The 24,339-nt window shown below is 44.5% G+C and overlaps 1 protein-coding gene and 1 long non-coding RNA gene across 5 annotated transcripts; one reads left to right on the top strand and one right to left on the bottom strand.

Annotated features, from left to right (window-relative positions):
* The first annotated feature begins 2,289 nt into the window (after nucleotides 1–2,289).
* LOC114582843 (uncharacterized) lies at nucleotides 2,290–17,359 on the top strand. Of its 4 annotated transcripts, XM_077917931.1 has the most exons (12): nucleotides 2,290–2,912; nucleotides 8,581–8,862; nucleotides 10,057–10,114; nucleotides 10,742–11,037; nucleotides 11,137–11,270; nucleotides 11,733–11,797; nucleotides 12,381–12,604; nucleotides 13,009–13,262; nucleotides 14,703–14,828; nucleotides 14,983–15,124; nucleotides 15,240–15,275; nucleotides 16,301–17,359. In XM_077917931.1, the coding sequence occupies exons 1-12, from the start codon at nucleotides 2,294–2,296 to the stop codon at nucleotides 16,372–16,374; spliced, it is 2,310 nt and encodes a 769-aa protein (XP_077774057.1). In that variant the 5' UTR covers nucleotides 2,290–2,293; the 3' UTR covers nucleotides 16,375–17,359. The 4 variants fall into 4 exon arrangements, with proteins under 4 accessions (XP_077774057.1, XP_077774056.1, XP_077774058.1 ...); XM_077917930.1 differs by having other exon boundaries at nucleotides 15,240–17,359; XM_077917932.1 differs by lacking the exon at nucleotides 8,581–8,862 and having other exon boundaries at nucleotides 15,240–17,359.
* LOC114582869 (uncharacterized) lies at nucleotides 14,533–24,238 on the bottom strand. The gene is made up of 4 exons (XR_013390542.1): nucleotides 24,077–24,238; nucleotides 23,351–23,627; nucleotides 18,176–18,378; nucleotides 14,533–14,823 (listed from the first exon to the last, which is right to left on the bottom strand). It is a non-coding gene; the product is annotated as an uncharacterized LOC114582869 (long non-coding RNA).
* Nucleotides 24,239–24,339: the final 101 nt, after the last annotated feature.

Genomic DNA, 24,339 nt, shown 5'->3' with positions numbered 1-24,339 from the left:
AATTTCAATAAAAAGCAAATTTTTTAAAAAAGAAAAATGGTGTGCTTTGTCCAGGGTGCAGGTCAGTCACATAGGGATGGTAAATAGGGGAAGACCACGACCGAGCTTGCACAGTACCTGTTGGTCACATAGGCGCCGACTCCATGGGGCCTGAGGGGGCCCGAGCCCCCTCAAAAATTCGTTTGGGGGGGCTCCGCCCCCCCAATAATTTAAGAAAATTATTACCGTAAATTTCGCTCTGTGCGTGTTATTGAGCGAATGTGTGGTCCCTGGAGCTGACTCGCCGGAGCGCAGGGGCAAAAATAGGCAAAAATCAGGCAAAAATAAGATCGGGCAGTCGGGCGGAAGGAAGGCAGTAGCTGCTGCTTTCCTGCATTCTGCCTCAGGGTCTTACTGCCCACCCGCTTCTGTTGCTGCGTTTGCTCAAACTCAACAAAGAGCAGGGAATCCCCTGCCCTCCTGGCAAGCAGAGGGTTAAGGAAAGGATCGAGTCCTTCCTTCTAATTCTTTCCTAGTCACACTGCGTGCAGGCTCCAGCCCACCACCAACTCAAACATGCAGGTGGGAGAGAGAGAGAGAGGGCTGGCTGGGGGGGGGGGACTTTTGCCTTCCTTTCCTCCCCCCCACCCCGTTAAACTCCTCCCCTGCATTCTTAGCCAGCTGCTTCTCCGCACACCCCTCTTGTGCTTCTTGTCCCTTCTGTGTTTTTCCTTCCCTCCCCATTTAAAACGTGGTGACAAAGCACGGATCCACATGGATCCTCAGGATTTTTGCATTGGGTCACCCCAAATTCACCATCAGATCACATTACATGTCCATGGCTACAGTCTGTACCAAAAAAATCACGCACCCACTGTTGCCTGGGGCTGCAATGGTGCAAAAACGTGGTTACAAAGCATGGATCCACAGGATCTTTGCATTGGGTCACCCCAAATTCACCATCAGATCACATAGCATGTCCATGGCTACATCTTGCACCAAAAAAATCACGCACCCACTGTTGCCTACGGTCACAGTGGTGCAAAAATGTGGTTACAAAGCATGGATCCACATGGATCCTCAGGATTTTTGCATTGGGCTACTCCAAACTCACTGTCAGATATTAAAAATCTTTATAAAATAGAGAATTAAATACATACAGAATGTTAAATTTTCAGTTTCGAAATATTAGTACTAGTTTAGTACTGTATTTCTATATTACTGTACTGTATTAGTTATTTTCAAATACTTAAATATTTTTAGGGTGTAAGACCCAATTAAAGCCCGTTATTTACACACAGTATTACAGTATTTACATACAGTATTAGGCATACTGTATTAACTTTATTAACTGTATTAAAGCATTAACTTTGAGATATTATTTTTATTTAATGAACCCTCAGCCTTATTCAAAGTAAGCTTAAATTAGCTATTTCACTTATTAATCAAAGTGCTATTACTGTGCGACAGCAATATTTTATGTTTTATTCTTTTAATGGTAGTTTAGGATTTATTTAAATATCATTTCAGTCTTTTCAGAGCTATATATTCACTGCTCTGTAATAGTCTATAAGCATAATTGTTACTGTAAATTAAATTAGCTTTTTACGAAAATACCGTGCGTGTTTATGTTTTGTTTCTTTTTTCAAAGCCAAAAAGTGTTTCAGGCTTGGCAAGTTTCCCGGAGTGTGGAGTTATAGAGAGTCGAGTTTTCGGGGTTCTAATGTTGATCATATGACTCTAAAATACTTTTAAAAAACTTTAAAACTCACTAATTTTCATCTAAAATTTAGAAAACTTCCCGGGGCAGGACCCCAGTATGGGCCCCCCCAATATTTTTTATAAGTCGGCGCCCCTGGTTGGTCAATGCGGTCACACATACGCTATTTTCCTATTGGTGAGGGCGAGGATCGCGTCACCCCAAAGCCCCTGAAATGACGTGAGTCCATACCTCTTGGGGGCTACAGCCGCGTCGGCTGCTCGCGCTTTCTCACAACCCCCTCCCAGCTGCAGATCCCGTGCAAAAGAAGAACGAAAGAGAAGGCACCTCCTCTCTGCTCCGGGATGGCAGGACGTTTCTTAGGTCAATCCCACACGCCCCTGCCCTTGGACGTCTTTCGTAGGCTTCGGGGTTGTGGCACTGCAGCCAGCCAATCCTTCGGGAGCCCCCTCTCACGCTCTCGCCTTCACGGCGTTCGTAGCTGCCCCGACACCGCCACCACTTCCACGCCCCCGCTTACACGTCACAGTCTCCAGGCGGAAAGAGCTTTTGAGAGACTTTCACTGCTAGTGAGAAGAGATGGAGCAAGGGGAGATGAAGCGGCAAGAAGAGCGAGACAGCGCGAAGGAGTGCCATGACCTCGTCCTTCACTCCTCGGAGCTCTCGGACTCGAGGCTCTCGGAGCCGCTTCTTTCCTTTGTTCATACTTACGAGCTAGCGACCTTGCAAGTCTGGGTTGGCAAGAATCTGGCAAGAATGATCAGGTTGTCGCTGGCCTGGTTGCTGGCCTGGTTGCTGTCGGGCTGCTTGCCAGAGCTGCTGTGGTCCGCCGTCGCCTTCCGGGGGAAGGCGAAGGTCTTCGGCACTGGTAAGATGCCATTAAAGCAGCTGCAGAACTCGACCGTCCCGCGCTTCTTCGGACCCCAGCAGCCTTGGGAGGGCTTCTTAATCCCCCGCAGCCTGCGCTGGATCCTGTCGTGTTTGTGGGAGGAGGATCTGCATAAGTTCAAGCGCAAACTCCGCGAGATCCCGGTCCTGGAGGGCGGCGTCCGCATCCCCGAGGAGGCGCTGGAGGAGGCCGATGCCTCGCGCCTCACAGACCTGCTGCTCAGCTGCTATGGCGAGAAGGACGCCGTCGAGGTGGCGGCCAACGCCCTGCGGGCCGTCCGCTGCGAGGACGAAGGGGACAGGCTCCTCTTAATCACCAGGCCAAGTAAGGATTTCTGAAGGGGGGAACCTGGGTGGATCCTTCCTGTCCCATCCTGACAAGGAGAACAATAGCAAATACCCAGTGCTGAAAGTAAGGGCGTTTAGCCAGGAGTATGTCCTCCAGGGGGGGCGACATTGAGGTTCGGAGCCCACCAGCCAATCCGTGTTGAGCCTGGGCTGCCCCCCCCCCGGTCCAAAGCAGTTTCGTTTTCAGTCACTCCATGGCTCCTTGGCTGGGACAGCTGTTTTTGTCTACCCCTTTCGCTCCAGAACGTGGTGACTCTGATCTATAAGTCTGTTTTTCGTGGGGTGGAGCGGAGAGAAGAGGGAAATTAGACATGGAGAGCTGGGGTTGGAAAGCAAGGAAGATCTTTCTTTTCTGTTGCCTCCTCCCTTGCAAGGAGGTGAGAACCCAGAACAAAGGTGTGCGACAACGTTTATAGATTTAGAAATACACACACAAACCCTTTAATGAATGTTTAAAAATAATTACTATTTCCGCAAATGACCCTAGATATGTAACAGAACCTTAGAAGAACACGAGGACTGCAGTGGAAGGGCACTTTCTACTTGGATTTAGACTTGCAAAAAGCATTTCTTTTTTAAAAAAATATTTATTAAAATTTCCAGATTAATACAACAAACAAACAAAAATACACAAAAAATAATAATAATACAAAAAATGCAAAATTCAAAGAAAAAACAGTTAAAACAAATATATTTTCATTTCTTATTTCCATTAACTTATTTCCCAGACCTCCTCACACCTCCCCCTTTTGTATTCCAGTTCAAATTCTTAGCTCAGCAAATCCTTATTATAACTTATTGTAACTTATTATAACTTATCCTTAAAGTTTTACATTACAGCTGGTAACCACTTAATTTTTATCCAACATCACTCTAATGTCCATTAATTTTGCAATGCCTCTGCAGATAGTCTTTGAACTTCTTCCAGTCTTCCTCCACCGACTCTTTTCCCTGGTCTCGGATTCTGCCGGTCATTTCCGCTAGTCCCACATGGTCTATCACCTTCATCTGCCATTCTTCCAGAGTGGGTAAATCTTGCGTCTTCTAGTACTTTGCGATGAGTATTCTTGCTGCTGTTGTTGCATACATAAAAATTGTTCTGTCCTTCTTTGGCACCAATTGGCCGACCATGCCCAGGAGAAAGGCCTCTGGTTTCTTCAAGAAGGTGTACTTAAACACCTTTTTCATTTCATTATATATATATATTTTTAAAGATATTTATTAAGATTTTATATAATAGAACAAACATACAACAAAAGAAAAGATACATCAAAAAGAAAAAATACATCACAAAGAAACAGAAAAAGACAATAAAAACATAAACAAGAAAAAATCCAATTTTTAACTTATTATCTATATAACCTTCTTTCTTGACTTCCTCACATCTCCCTTTTTTGTGTTCCCCTTTACACAATCAAGTTCAGCAAATTCTAACCCTCTTTCAGACCTCATTTATAATTATATATTTCAACCTATTATGTCTCCAATTTTTCTTCTCTTTTCAAAATCAATTTTTACCTATTCTTTGTAACTTAAACCCTTGTGCCATTTTGTTTAAGTTTGACATAATATTACTCTGGTCTTTTCCCCCTTTTCTTTTTAAGAATTTTTGCATACTCCTTTTAACTATATCACTGATGCCATATTCTCTTTAAATCCAACATCATTTTAACATTCAAACATTTTACAATGTTTCTGCAAGTAGTCTTTAAACTTCTTCCAGTCCTCTTCCATCGACTCTTCTCCCAGGTCTCGGATTCTGCCAGTCATTTCTGCCATCTCCATATAGTCTATCACTTGCATCTGCCATTCTTCCAGGGTGGGCAAATCTTGTGTCTTCCAATATTTTGCGATAAGTATTCTTGCTGCAGTTGTTGCGTACATAAAGAATGTTCTGTCTTTCTTTGGCACCAATTGGCCGACAATGCCCAGGAGGAAGGCCTCTGGTTTCTTAAGGAAGGTATATTTAAATACCTTTTTCAGTTCATTATAGATCATTTCCCAGAAAGCCTTAATCTTTGGGCACGTCCACCAAAGGTGAAAGAATGTTCCCTCAGTTTCTTTACATTTCCAACATTTATTATCAGGCAAATGATAAATTTTTGCAAGCTTGACTGGGGTCATGTACCACCTATAAATCATTTTCATAATATTCTCTCTGAAGGCATTACATGCCGTAAATTTCAAACCGGTGGTCCACAACTTTTCCCAGTCAGCAAACATGATGTTATGACCAATGTCTTGTGCCCATTTAATCATTGCAGATTTCACTGTTTCATCTTGGGTATTCCATTTCAACAGCAAGTTATACATCCTTGACAAATTCTTAGTTTTAGGGTCTAACAATTCTGTTTCCAACTTTGATTTTTCCATCTGGAAGCCAATTTTCCTATCCAGTTTAAAAGCCTCCATTATCTGATGATAATGAAGCCAGTCTTGCACTTTATCTTTTAATTTTTCAAAACTCTGCAGTTTCAATTTATCACCTTCTTGCTCTAAAATTTCCCAATATTTCGGCCATTTGGACTCCATATTGAGTCTTTTCAGGGCCTTTGCCTCCATTGGCAACAACCACCTTGGGGTTTTATTTTCCAATAAATCTTTGTATCTTATCCAAACATTAAACAATGCTTTCCTGACAATATGGTTTTTAAATGCTTTATGTGCTTTAACCTTGTCGTACCACAAATACGCATGCCACCCAAAAACATTGTTAAAACCTTCTAAATCCAAAATGTCTGTATTCTCAAGAAGCAGCCATTCTTTCAACCAGCAAAATGTTGCTGATTCATAGTAAAGTTTAAAGTCTGGCAGGGCGAATCCCCCCCTTTCCTTTACATCAGTTAATATCTTAAATTTTATTCTGGGTTTTTTGCCCTGCCAGACAAATCTAGAGATATCTTTCTGCCACTTCTTGAAACAGTCCATCTTGTCCACAATTTGCAATGTTTGAAACGAAAACAACATTCTAGGCAACACATTCATTTTTATAGCTGCGATTCGACCCAACAAGGAAAGCTTCAAATTTGACCAAATTTCTAAATCTTTTTTTACTTCCATCCAGCATTTTTCATAATTATCTTTGAATAAGTTCACATTTTTTGCTGTCATACTTACCCCCAAATATTTAACTTTCTTGACCACGGTCAAACCTGTCTCATTCTGAAACCTTTCTTTTTCAGTTGGTGTTAGATTTTTCCCCAAAACCTTAGTTTTTAACTTGTTCAATTTAAATCCTGCCACTTGACCAAATTCTTGAATTAAGTCTAAAACCCTTGCAAAAAGCATTTCTTCACCGTACATAGGACATGAAATGACTTACAAAAGTGTAATTTACTGAAATGAGTAAGCAAACAGAAACAGAACTGAAAGAAACCCAGTTGCAGGAAGCTTACTCGGCAGTAAATTCACCCTTCAAAACTCCTTGAAAGGGCTTGCACAGAAGCAAGAGGGGTAACAAAAAGCCTCAAAGCGGCTTAAAAAATATTTTAAAAGGAAATCTGAGGATCTTGGCTGTCCTTATGGAAATACAGCCTTTTAATGATCCTGTGAAGCCAAATAAATCCAAGTCAAAATCTGACCTTGGGAAGACACTCGCTACCCATGGAAGCTGTACTTTTGGCAAACAATTTACTTTTACTGAAAGGGATGTTAATTTTCCCTTTGGTCATCATACTGCTTAGGATTCCTTAAATGACCTTTTCCTCTCTGCCTACTTTTTATGTCCCTTTTGTGTCGAGGGGTGTGTTTGTGTGTGCATATGGATTGTGTGTGTGCCAAACTGAGTCTTTGACCCAGGTTAAAGAAAGCCTATTTTCGCCCCTGACTTCTGTCAGAGAGAAGGGAAATAACAAATACCTATTTGAAATACAGTGGTGCCCCGCAAGACGAACGCCTCGCAAACTGGAAAACCCGCTAGACGAAAGGGTTTTCCGTTTTGGAGGCGCTTCGCAAAACGAATTTACCTATGGGCTTGCTTCGCAAAACGAAAATGTCTTGCGAGTTCCTGCAGGTTTTTCCCCGTTTCCCCCCCTTTTTCTAAGCCGCTAAGCCACTTATCAGCTGATCCGATAAGCCGCTAAAAGCCGCTAAACCGCTAATAGCGCTAAGCCGTCAATGGGCTTGCTTTGCAAGACGAAAAAACCGCTAGACGAAGAGACTCGTGGAATGGATTAATTTCGTCTTGCGAGGCACCACTGTACTTTTAAGTGCAATGGTTACTTTATATACAGAGCATTGGAGTGAGAACAACAATTCGCTACATTCAGCACTCCCATTTCAACACTACATTTCAACACTCTTAAGAAACTGCAAATCCTTTCAGTGCCCTTGTGATGTAGAGAACACCAAAGAAACTGTCCTTTGGGAATTGGAATTGGGGTTGAGGTGATCCTTTGCAGATGGCTGTCTTCTTTCCTCCCCACCCCCCGTGCTTGAGCCCTGCACATACAGTACTTAAAATCAGGTCTGTGAGCCCAGGAAGCTTGCAGGCTTTCCCAACTTTGTTTTGACTGTCTGACCAGTTGTTCTTTCTAGATCAGTACTGCTGACATTGATTATCAGCAATTCTCCAACGTTTCCTGCAGGAGTCTTTCCCTGCTCTCCCTAGGGACACCAGGGATTGAACCTGGAACTTTTTGCATGCAGAGCTGGCCCACACACAGTGTGGCAGAAGTCGAAGAGGCAGTGTCCTGTCTGCTCCACCACTTTCTCCCCCACCACCGGAATGCAACACCCTGCGTAGTTTTCGCAAGAGGGTGGTGGCCAAGGCCTTGAAGAACATCCCTGCCATTCTCACCAAGTTAAGTGGCTCCAGAGTGGGGTGGAGAAGACAAATGGCACTGTATTGTGGAATTCACCCCTCTTGCCAAGTTTCAGTGAGAAAGGGGCATTGCGATGGTGGGGAAAGTGGTGGAGCAGGTGGCACTCAGTGGCACAGAGGAGGCGAGGCAGGAAGTGTCACCTTCCTGTTTAGGCTCAGGTGACAAAGTGGGACGAGCTATCCCTGAAAACTGAGACAGGCCCTATCATTGAGCAATGGCCCTTTCCCAGTTAGGCCAGCCTGAAGTGCTGCATGCTGAACTTCTGCCAAACAACTGGTTCTAGAAAGGGGAAGGGGAATAAGATTTTGGAACACAGAAATCAAGCAAATAATCAAGCCATCAATTCTAGCACATGGGGGGCCACTTTATCTAAATTATATACAGTCATGCCTTGGTTCTTGAACGGAATCCTCTCTGGAAGTCCGTTCGACTTCCGAAAACATTAAAAAACCAAGGTGTGGCTTCTGATTGGTTGCAGGGGCTTCTGGAAGCCACGGAAGCCACATTGGAGGTTCGGGTTCCAAACAATGTTCGCAAACTGGAACATTCATTTCCAGGTTTGCAGCGTTCGGGAACCAAAACATTCAAGTTGCAAGGCATTTGACAACCAAGGTACGACTGTAATTCTGAATTTGAACGATTGGTATTAATAATTGTAATATAAGTTGGTATTATTATAATGAGACTATTGTTGGATTGTAATTGAAAACTAGAAAAAATGTTATCAAAAGAAGGAGGAGGAGGAGGAGAAGGGGAAGGGGATTACCATGCTTTACGCTAGTAAATGTAAGTGTGTTGGGTTTTTCTGTTCAATACTGCTAGTAATAGAAAGTGCACAGCGTCCACATGTCCATCTGCTGAAAACACTGGCAAAGTTGAAGGAGTCAGACTGGAAGAAATTCAAATCCAATCTCCAGAAATTCCCCATCAAGGAGGGATTTGTCAATATCCAGAAGGAGTTACTTGAGTGTGCAAATACTTGGGACTTGAGTGAGTTGCTGCTGATCTACTATGGTGAGGATTACGCCTTGGAGGTGACGGCTGAGGTGCTGAGAGCCATTGGCTGTGAGTCCCAGGCAGACAGGCTCCTCACCAGCTGGCAAGGTAAGGAATTTGGTAGAGGGAACACTGGTCGTGTCTGATAATATCATTAAACAAGTAGGACTGAATGAAAGAGAGGTTTCTTTTCCTGGGTCAAGGATAAAATCTTTATAGTAATTTGTGTCTTGGCAGAATTGGAGGGACGACTCTGAAATGTTGAAAGCCCTTCAACAGCCCTTCACCATATGGTTCTCCAATAGATTTCTGAACAATGCTCATTATTTCATGATGACCCAGATGATTGTTACAAATAAGGAACTGGGTTGGTTTTTTTACCCCACAATAAGCTTTGGATCATGCCGAATGACACCCCCACATTTCCACAAGAGTGTTGTTTTCCAGACAGCATTGAATCTCTTCATTTGGGTTCAGGACACTGACAAGCATGCTATCCCTGTGACATTAATCACCAGAATATGTAGAATAAGAGTGAGGAAATGGCAGTATGCATCCCACAATAAGCTTTGGACCACTCCAAATAATACACTTACTATCCAGGATACTGTCCTCTACAAGATACCATTTACTATTTTCCCTCTGGAAACCATTTACTATCCCCCCCCCCCCGCCCTGCATCATAAAATGCCCGAGAAATGCAATGAATTTGGCCACTGATGTGAATGTTAAAAGATTGGAGTAGTAAGACAACCCACACTAGTTTTCATAGAGAAATGGTCAGTGAAAGGTCAAGGAAGTATCAGTAGGCTGGCATAAACCATATAATGTTTGGGGACATTTCTGTTACCAAGGAGAGCTCTCTTGCAGCTTTCTGACTGGGGTTACAAAACATGCTGAAAGCCATTGTACTTTTTTGGAGTTTAGAATAAAAGCCATAGCTTCTTAAGAGATTAGAAATTGTGCCCAGTCAATATGGAAGGGCAGGGGCCAACGCTTACTGCACAGACAAATTCTGCCTCTGCTGAATAAGTGTTTTTTGGCTCTGGGTGTGGGGGGATTGGGAAGCAGACTTCATCTAACACCAGAGAAGCAAATATTTTCTGGAGTCTACATTCTGATCCCCTTCCCTAACATACTGGATATCTTATTAGGGTACAAAAACATTGCAAAAATGGCTAGTGTTATTTGTTTTCTCCAGGTCATTGGTTAAGGAAATAAATACTTTATCAGCAATAAATGTGTTAGCACATATAAAAAGAGAAATGACCACTTTGGACCTTTCCCTTCCCTTGCTCGTAGATGACAGTGCCATGCCCCCTGGTGTGGACAGAATGCAGAGGGATGTAGGAAAGAAAAGGTAAGTCCATTGAAATTTTGCTTGCAACTTACAGTGGAAGGGCAATGACTGGTTGTTGTGTGTTTCAGAAGGCAGAATTAGACCTTTGCATGGGAGGGAGCTGCATCCAGGAACCAGGATGGGCAAATGTGTGCTAAAGGGGATGGATAGTGCTAAGAGATTCAGCGAGAAGTAATAGCTTCCTAGTAAAGGAAGGTTGCTAGGTGATGTTAGTGCACTAGTAAAGAGGCACAGCAAACAGTTGAGTAGCCCACTTGAACCTGATGGATGGGGGAAAGGGAGAGTCATCCCTGAAGAAAGCTTTGTGTGCGAGGCCAGAGGGCAACCTGCCAGCCAGTTCTTTGACTGAGGTCTGGCAACAAGGGCACTTGCCCTGAATATTGCCTAGAGAAGGGTGCTCAGTGGACCACAAAGACCGTGTGTGCTTGGTGAAATGGTGGCAAATTGTTAGGCATGTTTTTCAGGTAGAAATGAAAGCTAGATCCCAGCTTGCTCAGAGAGCCAGTGAGGACAGCAGGACAGGGGTGGGGAAACTTAGGCCCAGTCTGGATCCTAACTAGGTTCTAATTATTCCAACTTGTCCTCCTGCCCCCAGTGCCTAAAATAAACAAAATGTTTCTGCCACAGGACATTGGGAGATGGCTTAGTCTCTGGTGATGAGATGATCTGCAAGGGAAGACAAAAATTAATTGGAATTCTCAAGAAGAACCTAGAATTCATTTTACATGTATTACACTCTCGCTTCATTATCACACGGAAAGAATATGTGGACTTCCTGGAAACAGAGGAAGACTTCAAGCAGAAAAGTAAAAAATTGCTGAGCACTATCCAGAAAAGAGGGGAGCACGCTTGCTGCTGGTTCCTGGAGTGTGTAGGAATGGCATTTCCAGGTTCTATTCAGAGTCTGTTATTTGAAGTACACGGTGAGATATTGTTCCAAAACTTCAAGGGCAACACAATTACCAGCTTACTGCTTCCTTCTTTCATGTCATATTAAGCAGAGAATTATCTTTCTTTTGCAGGTTTAGTCCATATTTCTGGACACTCAGTGCTACAGTCAAAACCCCCTCTATTTGCAGAGGAAGGAAAAAGCACCAAGGTGGAGAACCCAGCAGCTTGTGCAGAAAACATCATGTGTAGCTGGTGCCCCAGTGTGGTAAGAGGCTGGACCGCCACTAATTTGCATTGCCCACCCACATTGGTACTTCTAAAGCAAAGGTTATGCACCCAAATTTCACTATGGAAAGGAAATTGTCCCTCTTTAGGTATTTATGTACACCAATTAGTGATCTTGCTATTCGCTACTAGTGGCTGTTTTGTGGGCAGAATAGCTGCTTCTAGGCAGGTGACTCCTGATGCTCATAAGTCATTGTGCTTCTGCAGAATTGCAAGCAGAACTGCAGTGGCTTTCTGCTGTGGTTGTAGAGACAGATGTGGGACACACACACACACGGCTGCTTAGTTAGCCTAATGAGAACATCAGCTCTTTGTGAATTTGTCGGTTTGGCTTCAAGCAGTGCTCCTTGGTGTGGCTGCAGGAGTGTTGGACAAGAATGTTCTGTTTTCAGGTGGGATAATGGGTCTGGCAGCCATATGAATGATTGCTGTGTTGTTATAGGAACTTCCAGGAAAAATCAGACCAGAGGTGTTTTGGGACTCAGAAAAGGGCCATGAAAAATACAGGTGAGTGGTCTTTTTAAACTTTCTCCCTTAAGAGAATGGTTTCTACAGTGAGTTGCCATTTGGGATTCAGAGACCATGGAACACATTTGGTTGATCTCATAGTCATCATACATGGTGGTGTTTCCTAAAATTACCCTAGACACACACACATTGCAGTGAAATATCTGTCATGATGGGTAAGTTCTATCTGAAATCCTATGTTTCCCGGAACACAGTGGGGAAAATATTACTTTGGAACATTGTTGTTGCACATATTCAGTTGTTTATAATCCTCCACTTTGAAGATATGGGTAGCATCATGGACTATAACCATACAATTGTAGAGTTGCAAGGGACCATGGGAGTTATCATGTCCATCTAGTTTTTTACTCACTGGGCAACCTCACAGCAAACCTGCTTCTCCATGGCATAATGCTGAGTGTGTAGAATGATGCTTGCCCAGGAGGTTTCCTTCCCTAAAAGTTTCAACTTCTAATTCAGCATATGAAGCATCTCTTGCAAAAATATAAATTAGAACAGTAGAAATTCTCTTCATCCATGTTCAACCTACTTCCCCTTTTGTCTTTCCCTTTGTGGAATTCAGAGTGCTCTCCACTGGGGCAGGCTCCTTCCGTTGCGGAGATACTGATCTCATATGTGAGGTGAGAGAAGCTGCAACCATAACATACTACTTTGATTCGTGGCCAGAGCTCCTGGAAAAACAGAACGCTGAAGAGTGGCATGTCGCTGGCCCTGTGCTCAATATTCAAGTGGATCCAGTGGAGGCTGTGTCAGCTGTTCACTTCCCTCATTTTCTGTGTCTTGAAGGTATGCTAGGAAACAAAGGCTTCCAATAGTACGACCAAAATAGGTAGAATCCTTAACAAGAATATTGGATCAGGAATGCTGTGGGACCAACAGTGTTGGTTCTATGGATCAATAGTGCTCACTTACCTGTCTTTTGTACTTGGTTTCAATTTTGCAATTTTAACTCTGCTATTTATTTCCTGTGGTTTTTATATTTTCTTTGTGAGCTGCCTTGAGAGGACATTGCCTGTAAGGAGACAAAAAAAAACCTAACCGATGATGATGATATTGCAATGATGACAACAACACAATAAATACTTGCATTAACAGGGAGTGTGAAATGATGAGTTTTGTCACCCAGACTCAAGTTCACCCTTTCCCACTTGTAACAGGTTTGTTTATTATTCCTTTGTGCTCCTTTTCAGGTGAAGACAGTTCCCAAGTCCATATCGCACACTTTGTTGAAGAAGGGATGGTACTGGAGAGGCCAGAGAGAGTGGGACCATATCATGTTGTGTTGGAAAATCCCACCTTCTCTCCCCGTGGAGTGGTTTACAAAAAGTCATGGTTTAAGCGAAAGATTAAGGTCCACACTGTGGCACTGCTCTACCAAATGCTTCGACTCAAGGCACCAACATTTCACCTATACCTCCTACCCAATGATTCTTCTCTAATAAAGGTAGCTGGGAATCTCCAATTCTTGTATTCCAGATTGCCTGGATTATTTTCTCGACCATACTAACCCTGAAACAGTAGCTAAGCAAAATATTGTATCAGGGATTCCCATGGAATGTGAAATGTACCTCCCTTTGTTGGGCTTGATCGACTTTACCATACTTTTAGCCAACGTCAACATGACAGTAGAGAGGAAATGAGCCCCTGCCCTCCACTGAGCTACTTTGGTTCCCACCAAACCGTGATGTTTTAAAGGGATTCCTACAATATAAAAAAATGTCCTTTTCATCTCTTGGGCTGCCTCCTTCCCAGAGGCGAAAGCCCCACCAGGCTTGGTAGTGATGAGCTTTCTCAAAGAGCTCTTGAGCCAAACTATCCCTCCTGGTTTGAGCTGTTGGCACATGGGAGATAAAGCTGTATTGGCTTCTTGGTTTGAGCTGCTTCTTAAAATGTTTTGTTCACATTTTGGAGTGTGATGCCTTCTTTGGGTTCCTGCATTGAGAAGAGTGACCCAGGATTGCTGGTCCCTTTCTGCTGCTTCATGGTTCAGACTGGCCAGTCCAGGAGCTTTGACCAGAGTCCCCCATATGAGCATGAAATCTTCTCTCCATATTTTAGTTTCTCGTGCCAAATGGTTTATTTTTCTTGATATTGTTGTTGGACAACCTGTAGCCCTTCAGATGCTGTTGGGCTACCACATCCACTAGCCTGGAGCCATGCAGGTTGTGGCCACTAGGAGTTCAACAAAACTGGGAGGACTGAAGATTCCCCACACCTGCTGTATTGTTAAGTATAATTGTTTAATTGCACATTTAAATGGAAAATAACTCTGTATGTGTAGTACTAAAAGCGTGATGTGGTATGGAAACTTCTACCGAGCTGCAGAGTGCCTAACAGTTAATGATTAGTGAGAATGTATCTCTACTGCTCTGTCACGAGGTGTTTAACTTAGATCACGAGGTATTCCGTTACAGGCCTCCATTTTGGTTGTGTGAATTAGCTCTTTGTCTGAAGCACCAAAGAGAAAGGATATATGATTTTCTCTCTAGAATGTAGCCTCAGGCTAGTGGAGGCTGGAATGGGAGAGGTAAAGCTTTGATTTAAGCTCTGAATGAAGATGTTTATATTTCTAAGATATTTTTACCTGTGCTGGGATCAGCACATGATGTTATTATGCAACTATAATGTAACATTATTGTTGAATGTTAGATCAAGTTCTGATAGTATGTGTTGAATGTTAGATCAAGTTCTGATAGTAAAGATTTTGAAACATATTTTCGGAGAGGGCAATTTTTATTTCGTCCTATCACTTCCAAATGCACAATATTAATAGCATCAATATTTATGTGCTGTGAGAATGCAAAAGGAGAGGTAGGGATCCAGCTTTTAGCAGTTTGGTGCCCTTTTTGTATGTCTCAAAAGTAACATTGTTTGTCCTTCACAGGCGGTTGATGAGCATGAAGTACAATGTCCTTCACACAGAATAGAGAAACCCCCTTGGACCCTGAAACCTCTGACGATTGGCTCTCGCTTCTTTGTGGAGACGAATGATGTCACTGTCTGTCCTGAGGTGAGAAACAAAGAAGAAAGGTTTTGCCAGGGGAGAACCCAGAATGGGAGAAACTATACCAGGATCTTTCTCTACCCTTTAATTTGACTCCCTTAGAACTGGGTGCTATACTAAGCCCTATTCACATCTACAGAGGTTTCATTCTTCCCCACAGGAACTGGAGTTTCAATACCTGGATGCAGAGAAGCTGCAGCAGTACCTAGAACTGTCTGCTGAGCAAATGCAAGACAAGTTCAGCTTCTGTCTGATAGAGAAGCACACAAATAAGCTGGTTTGGAAGGCTCATGTGAAACAAGGTGAGGGTTTTTTTCAGTGGAGGACCACAAGTCTGATTGTGGCTTGGGAGGCAGGATGAAAAAGGACCACTAGTCATATTCCCTGTCTGACTGTCTCTTTCCTGTTCTCTTTCAGAGGAGTTAAATTCAGATGAGATGAATTCAACACAAGGTCAGCAGGTTTTAATGACTTATTTCCTTTTGCTTAACTTGTATCCCTCTCTCCCTCCCAATGGGAGCACAAGAGTGGCTGGTGGTATGGTACTATCTACATGGTACAGCAACGGGAATTGTAACATTCTGAAATGGAGATGAGTTGACTTGGCTTTATGGACTTTTTTGGTGTCACATGAAGATAACAATAAGAATAAACAGCTTCCAACCAATTAAAACATCAAACACAGTAAAACATCACACATTAAAAACTTCCCTATACATTATCAGATCTCTGGAGATCATGACAGATTAGGGGTCATCATGTGGGGTGGTCACCCACAGTAGGCTTCTAGCAGTGCACCATACATTTAAAGTCCGCTCTGTATCACCTCAAGAGTCATAGGGAATCCTATGAACTCGATCATTAAGGATCTCCTTACAACTCCCAGCACCCATAAGAACAGGATTTTTCTGACTAGATTGCTCACTGCAATGCCTGCCAAGCTTCCTCTGCAAATTCTTCACATTGGAAGTGCTTCTGCATTCCTGACTTTCTTCCCCAGCCATTGTTTACTTGCTGGTTTTCAGCTCCCTTCTTGGGATTATAGGTGCCAATTTGGGCCCCAGGTTATGGGTGCCCAATGGCACCCACGACGTAACATGACATTGTGACATCACATAACATCAGCATAAACTGGAAGACCTGGTAGGGCCTCAGGTGTGATCTCAGAGGCCTCACAGGGCCTTGGAGATCATGTACAAGGCCTAGTGAGACCTTTGACGAGACTGCCAGTTTGTACCAGAAGTCATGTTGGAGTCCACGCTGTGGGTGCCGAGCACCCACAATTTTTTGTGGGGGGGGGGGCTTGACCCCCAGGGCCCCCTATAGTTGGTGCCTATGCTTGGGATCATGACTGGGGAAGAGTGAAGAGCTATTTAGATGATATTTGGAAGTCCTGGGTTCATCTCTCACCATGATCATTCATCTTCTCAAAGGTACCTGCTTGCATTGTACGTATCCTCACTCTCTCTTCTTTCCAGCCTCTCGTGATGGCACACTCACCAATGCACCACCCAGAAGAACTGACTCAGGACATGGGGTGGAAAGCAGGTAGGGCCTGATCCTTTCTCTCACACTCCGTTTCCAGCACTACCATTAGAATAATGAGGCAGTTGTGTCTGGAAGGTAGCAGATATTGGGCGGGGGTGGGGAGGTACGTTACAGTTTCTTTAAGACTTATTTACATTTGCCTTAATGAAGTTACAATATCTTTAAATAATAGTTACAGAGAGTCACCTAAGGCGGGCTGAAAAAGCTTAGTGCAAATTACTCTTAGTTCCATCTCAGTCAATTTCATCTTGATGCACAGTAGACTTCAGCTGGTTTGCTTTGAGCCAGTGTTTGATCTCTCTCATGAGAGCCACCAGAGCCCATGTGAGATTCTCCCAGAGCCCCGTAAGCAAGGTGGAGAGCTAAAAAACTTCTTTGTGCAGGATCTTCCTGGTACAGAAGCACTTTTTTGCTTTCTGCATTGCGTTTAACTGATGAAAACAGGGATGCCCTATTTAATCATCATCATCATATCCTGCCCATCTGACTGGGTTTCCCCAGCCACTCTGGGTGGCTTCCAGCATATATAAAAACATAATAAAACATGAAACATTAAGAAACTTCCCTATACAAGACTAGCCTTCAGATGTCTTCTAAAGGTTGGTTAGTAACTTATCTCCTTGGTTTGGGGGGGGGGGTGTCACATACATATAAGCGAAATCTGTGTAAGTTGGGAGTTAACCGTACATTCTCACACAGAAACAGATGTGCATGGTGCCTCTCTTCTGCACTCCCTTAAACTCCCTGCAGTAGTGTGGAGAGGGGTAGACATGTTGCCTTGTACTCTGCATGGAAGTTCCACCCATGCCAGCGCTGTTGCTTTGCAATCTTCAAAGAGTAGGCAGGAGAGTTGCTCTTTAAGGTGTTTTGCTGCTCAGCAATCGAAGGTGGCTCTCCAAGCTTTAGAACCCCCTCCGGCTACAGCTCTTCCTGCTCCCTCTGTGCTGATCTAAGTTTTGGAAGTTATAGCAGCACCTCCAAATAATCAGGAGTCCCTTTGCTGAACCTCTTTTGTTTTATGCCTGCTTTTCCCTGCCTCTGGGGGGACAACAATGCAGAGCGACGGTGAGGAGCATCAGAGACTCCCTGGTGTCTACTCTGGAGAACTTGGGTGAGGACGAACTCAAGAAATTCAAGCTCAAGCTCCACGAGATCCCTGTCATTGAAGGCCATGACAACATTCCTCTGGGGCGGCTGAAGACGGCAGATGCCATGGACCTGAGCCAACTCCTCCTGAGTTTCTACATGGAGGATTATGCCGTGCAGGTGACGGCTGATGTCCTCAGAGCTATCAACTGCAGGGATGAGGCACAGAGGCTCCTCAGCCTCACTGGGTGAGAAAGGAGGAGTCCCAGCTTGTGGAATTCGTTGTGAGGCAGGGCAAATGGATTGTCACCTACCCCAGCCCCACACCACCCTGTGAGTGGAGGGAGATTAGGAATGTCACTTGATACTAAACCAAGCAAAAAATGCCTCTGGTTTTTTAAAGATTGAACTCCGGAATATCTTTTTAAGCTCTTCATGTATCATAATCCAGAATTGTTTCACCACTTTGCACTCCCACCACATATAATACATCGTCCACACCTCTGTTTTGCATCTCCAACGGAGATTTGATTGTTTTTTATACATTTTTTATAGTTTCACTGGGGTGAGGTACCAGCAGTAAACATCTTCATTATATTTTCCTTAATCGCATAGCACGCTGTAAAATTTATATCAGTTTTCCATAATCTTTCCCATCTGTCTAAATGAATTGTCTGGCCCAGCTCTTGTGACCATTTTATCATTGGTTCTTTTATTACCTCATCTTTCACTTCCCATTCAAGGAGCAAGCTGTATAATTTCGATATTTTCCTCTTTGGTTGCGGAGGTTCACTTTGTAATTTTGATGTTTAGACTTTAGGAAATGGAAATTGAATATTCAGCCACTTATTATTGAGGGGAAGTGCGTGGAACAAGTCTCAGTGTTTCGATTTCTGGGAATGGAGTTGAGAGACGACCTAACCTGGGGAGAGAACAGCAAAGACCTGGTGAAGAGAGCACAGCAGAGGTTATATTTTCTGAGAATCCTCCGGAAAAACAATCTTTCAAAGGACCTGTTGATGGCATTTTACCATTGCACTGTGGAGAGCGTACTAACTTATGGTCTGTGTGTGTGGTTTGGGAGCTGCACAGCCAGGGAAAAAACAATGCTATCCAGGGTTGTAAAGACTGCAGAGAGAATTATTGGGTGCACTCTTCCCACCTTAGATCAAATCTATGCTGCCTGGTGCCATAAGAAAGCAGCAGAGATAGCACAAGATAGTACGCACCCCAGAAATGATCTCTTTCAGCTTCTGCCTTCTGGAAGAAGGTATAGGGTTATAAAGGCCAGGACTAGCTGCCTGAGAAACAGTTTCTACGCTAATGCAATTCTGGTTCTAAACGCAGCATAAGGGGTCTCTGTAGTATAGTGTATTTTAAAATGGGGTTTTAGAGTTTTTAGGGGTTTTTGAATGTTTTATGTAGTTTTTTATGTAGTTTTTTATGTAGTTTTTTATGTAGTTTTTTATGTAGTTTTTTATGTAGTTTTTTATGTAGTTTTTTATGTAGTTTTGTGGTAGTTTTATGTAGTTTTATGTAGTTTTTCAATTTCATTGTTCTGCAAGGGACAATGACAATAAAGATATCGTTATCGTTATCATTTTTTTTCAAATCCTATTTTTTTATCTTGGTTTAAGATAAGCAATACCTGGTGATATGTTGGGTCTGGAACTTAACAGGTTAAGAAGTTCCCATGATGCCTCAACATTCTGACGTCAGCTTTAGAAGCTGGGAGGAGCTTGGGAGGAGTTCTGTCTCTTCCTCCTGGTTCTTTGAGGGAGAAAGTCGCAGTTTCCTCATGGCTGCGGTGAGCCCAGGAGATCCCTGGGGAATGTCGGAATAAAGAACAGAAGTTGGACAAACCTGGACTCTGTGTGTGTTTGTCAAAGGACGTGACAGTTTTTCACCGCTGTGTTTATCTCTGCTAAGGTGTGACTGAGAGCTACTGGACGACGGAGCTGAGTGGCGCAGCTGAGGGAAGCGCGCCGGACCTGGCTGCCATAAATAGCTAATTGAGGATCGCAAATCAATTAGCGGGGTCCCAATATATCAATTCCACAGGTTATGGGTACTTAATTACCGCTTGTAAAACTGTCACTGGAGCTGCCGGAATGCGTTTGAAGTTTGGCGGAGTGATTTTGCCTGGTGTTAAGAGGCAAAGGAGTAGCTGCGGAGCTAAAAGCGGCTGACTGAAAGACACAAAGTGGCTGCCTGTGTTGCTGAGTGCTGGGACCAGCTGGAGCTCTGGGAGCTGAAGGCAGCAAGGAATCGCTTCTCCACGGGTGCCAGAGGAGCTTGTGATCTGTAAGTACAGCTTGGGGCCCCTTGGGAGAACGGAAGAGGATGGCAGGCTGCCAGGTCTTGGAGGACATTCCATGCTCACTTTAAGAAGTTGGGCAACCTGGCTGCTGATCTGAAGCCTATTGTTCTGGGTGCCAGGAAGCCAGAGGCCGCTTGGCTAGCGCTCCAGGGAGTTTGTGAGGCTGGAGGCGGCAGCAAGGGCCGGGAGATGGCTGCTTCAGAACAGGAAGGCAAGATGGCGCTGACCACCTTCGTGAGAGCCGGTGCACAGCTGGGAAGGGCTGTGGGCCCCAGAGGGGGGGCGAAGGGACTATTGCCACTGCTGCTGTTGCTGCCAGGTTTGCAGAGTCTAAAAGGGCTGTCTGGGAATGTGCTGCGTGTGCTGTGAAGCTTCAGCAGGAAGCCAGAGCCCTGGACAAAAGCCTAAAGATGGCTGGAGCCCCTGTCCCTGATGCTTTAGCCACAAGGAGTGCTGCTGAGCAGGTCGGGGGGGGGGCGAAGGTTTCCAAAGGCACGTTTAAAAAGTTTTCCACTGTACGTGCTGGAATGAAGTGGAGGTTCAGAGTGGGCGGAGCTGGCAAGGAGTGCTTTTCGGGAGTCAGTCTGGGAGAGGAGGCCAGCGTGGGAACGCAAGGGAAGGACGTGTCTCAGACGCTGGGGAGGGTTGTTTTTCTTATCACTGCTTCTATGGCAACTGTGAAGAACAACTCCAGCCAGGACACGGTGACACGCTGGGTGTTTTGGATTCTACTATCAGGCAGCACCTGATAGGCAAGCCTGCTGGCAAAATGCGGAACTGCAGGGCTGTTTCAACAGAAACAATTGTTATGTTAGCAGACGGAATGAAAAAGTCGGTTTCTGCTGTGGCTAACGTGTTTTTCTCCTTTACAGGAGGAGCTAGAGGTCTGCGTTGTGCCGGGACTGAATAGTTGTCTTTTATCTGTATCAGCTCTAATGAAGCAGGGATACAATGTTTGCTTTGAAAATGACACCTGTTCCATTTTCAGAGGGGGGCGACAACTGGTCAACATGAAAAGGGAGAACAATTTCTTTGTTCTGGAGACACTTCTGGAGGGTGGTGGGAATGCTGGAAAAGCACAGGTGCATTGTGCTAAGGTTCCCAGTCATGTGCAAAAGTTGCACAGGTGCACAAAAGGGTGTAAAATCACACAATGTGGGAGGAGGTCCCAAGGGTGCAGGGCATGCAAAGGTGCAAAGGTACTTGGTTTTCCCGGGTTTGGGAGGGTAGCCAAAGAAGCCCTTTGAGCTGGTTCACACAGATCTGTCAGGACCCATGAGGTGTGAGAGTCTGGGTGGGGCCAGGTATGTGCTATCGCTGACAGATGGCCACAGCCAGGTTGGCTGGTGTCTCTCTCTCAAATCACAGGGGGAGGCGGCGCAACTGATCCAGGATTGGGTTGCGGAGGTGGAACTAAGGTTTTCCACCAAGGTGCAAGGGTTCAAGAGCGACCGAGGGTCACAGTTTACTGGGTCTGCTCTGGAGGAGTTTTTCAAGGAAAAGGGAATACGTCACCAGGTGACGGGTGCAAAGTCTTCTCAAGGGAGAAGGGAGGCTGTGGCTGAATCCGGTGATGGGGATCAGGTCCAGAATCAGGGTTCAGAACCCGGTGATGGGGACCAGGTCCAGGGTCAGGGCAGGTTTGGGCATCTCCAAGAGTTGTGAAAGGAGTGTCCAGGTGTGAGGCTTCATCTCCGGTAAGCGTAATGGAGAAAGCTCACGGACGGGTTGTCAAGTCAGAGGGGGAAGAGTCTGACGGAGAAGACACAACTGCTGGCCCTAATGGGTCAGTAGGGTATCAGGTCACAGGTGCGTGGAAAAGTGTCGCACAGTGTGATTCTGGGAGTGTTGAAGGGGTTCAACAGGTGCCTGGGAAAGATGCCGGGAAGGGGCACAAGGCAAAGGTAAAGGTGTTGAACTCAAAAGGGTCTTGTCAGAATGGTTTCGGCAAGAGGGGGTGTTGGGTCTGGAACTTAACAGGTTAAGAAGTTCCCATGATGCCTCAACATTCTGACGTCAGCTTTAGAAGCTGGGAGGAGCTTGGGAGGAGTTCTGTCTCTTCCTCCTGGTTCTTTGAGGGAGAAAGTCGCAGTTTCCTCATGGCTGCGGTGAGCCCAGGAGATCCCTGGGGAATGTCGGAATAAAGAACAGAAGTTGGACAAACCTGGACTCTGTGTGTGTTTGTCAAAGGACGTGACAGTTTTTCACCGCTGTGTTTATCTCTGCTAAGGTGTGACTGAGAGCTACTGGACGACGGAGCTGAGTGGCGCAGCTGAGGGAAGCGCGCCGGACCTGGCTGCCATAAATAGCTAATTGAGGATCGCAAATCAATTAGCGGGGTCCCAATATATCAATTCCACATGATATTGTAGCCAGCTGTTACAACAGTTCTTAACCTCTCCATAGGGTCTTATTTTTATCTCACCGTGCTCTTTTATTAGTAACTGTTGATATGTTGGCCAGCCCTTTTCCATATTTACTCTTTTCACTGCCAGTACTTCTAGTGGGGATAACCACCATGGTATTTTAGGTTCTAACAACCATCGGTAATTTGCCCACACTTTATATAGAGACTTCCTGACTATGTGGTTCAGGACTTCCCTGTTTACTGCCACTTTATCATAAATTAAATAGGCATGCCATCCAAAGCGGTTGTTCCATCCTTCCAAGTCTAGAATCTCTGTTTTGCCTAGCACAACCCAGTCTTTTATCCATTCTAAGCATGCAGCCTGGTAGTAAATTCTCCAATCCGGAAGTCCAAATCCACCCCTCTCTTTGGTGTCTGTTAACAGTTTATATTTTATACGTGGTTTTTTTCCTTGCCATAAAAATCGGGAGGAGAGGAGTTGATCTTTATTTTTATGCCTACCAATCCAGATAATAAAGTTTGCTGATGCAGGAGAGTTTCAGGCATGTTACTGTAAACAAGATTAAACATTATAAGCAGTATAATGCACTGTAGGGCGGTGATCTCTTCCTTGTTGACAGCAAGGTGGAAAAAGGTTTGGCATGAATTCATACATACATGGCGTTTGGGCTTGTGGGTTCCTGCAGAAAATCACCTGGTCGCTTATGCAGCTTGGCATTTGCATGAAACTGCAGGAAGAGTTTTATCTGGTGATTTATCCTATGGTTTCTTTTCTTTTCTTTTTAATTTTTATTGGAATTTTATTTACAACCTAACATAAACCTCCCACCCCCCCAATACAGAAATCCACCCTCATTAAACGTGAACATAACATACAATGAGCATAACATACAACAATACAAACAACCAAATAAAAGACTTCCTTTATCCTGTATCTGGCCTCCTTATTTACTTCTTATAAGCTGTTTCCTTTATGAATAATTATTAAGATTTTTCTAATTATAACTTAAATATCCACAAATTGCTAAAAACTGGAAAAAAGAAACTGTACCGACAAAAAAGGACTGGCAAGACAAACTGTTAGAGTATATTGGACTGGCTAGATTAACAGAGGCAATTATGTAGAGATCACACCAGACAAGAGTTTCAAAAAGCATGGGGGAAATGCAGAGAATACTTCACAAAACAGTGCCCTAAAATACATACCTGGACTTGTTTTGATTAATGTCAGCAGGAGACTTTGTGAATTTATCCTATGGTTTCATGGAGCCAGTTCCTGGGGTGAGGAGCTGCTTCATTTGGAGGTCTTCAGGCAGAGTCTTGACAGCCACCTGCTGAAAATGCTGTAGGGCTGGATTTCCTGCCTCAGGCCACATGGCCTACAAAACTCCCTCCAGCTCTATAGGATGCTGAGGATACTCCTCTCTCCCCTCCTCACATCACTTCAGGGAGGATGTAGAGGTCTTGAATTCTTGTATGAGACCTGCCAGGGGACAGGATGTGGGTGCAGAAATGGAATATTAATCGCTGGAATAACTGAGCCAATTACTTATTGTAACACAGAAGGTGCAGCCGCGTGGCTGTTGAATCTGGCTAGAGAGAAGATTTTACCTGTTGCAATCACATGCTTGTATGTTAAAAAATAATAATAATACTTGTTGCGTCACAAAACTTACCGGGGGACTCGGTTAAGGAGTTCCTCCAGCCCTTTGTGGGTCGGGAATTAGTAAGAACATCCCCCAAAGGAGAAAGAAACCTAGCGCTGGAGAGCACAACAAAAGCGCTAGAAGCTGCCGACACGCATCTCAAGCCCACCCCCAAGAAGGCCTCTCAGACGCGTCCCAGCACCCTTAACAAAATACAGTATTGCTTTTTGGGTGGGGGGTTGCTTTAAATTCGCGAAGGACGAGTAGTTTCTTCTCGCACACTCACGTGTTTTCCTGTCCCACGGTCCGGGCGCTCATCCCTGCTTCAGATCCTGCGCAAAGAAAGAGCGAGAGAGCGAATTCTCTTCCCCTTGGAGAATTGCGCTTCGGAGTCCTTCCTCGAGGAACCTCTGGGCCAAGTTCTTCCAGCGCAGGGCTGGGCAGCAGGTGAGCTCGAAAGGTGAAGCGAAACCCCGCCCTCGAGTCTCCTGCAGCTGCCGGAGGGAAGGATCTTTAAGGAGAGTTTCCTCGCCAAAGGGAACAGAAAGA

This window comes from Podarcis muralis, chromosome 13 (assembly GCF_964188315.1).
Source record: "Podarcis muralis chromosome 13, rPodMur119.hap1.1, whole genome shotgun sequence".
NCBI lineage: Eukaryota > Metazoa > Chordata > Lepidosauria > Squamata > Lacertidae > Podarcis > Podarcis muralis.
The sequence above is the reverse complement of the archived record's forward strand: the minus strand, read 5'-3'. Positions and strand labels throughout refer to the sequence as shown.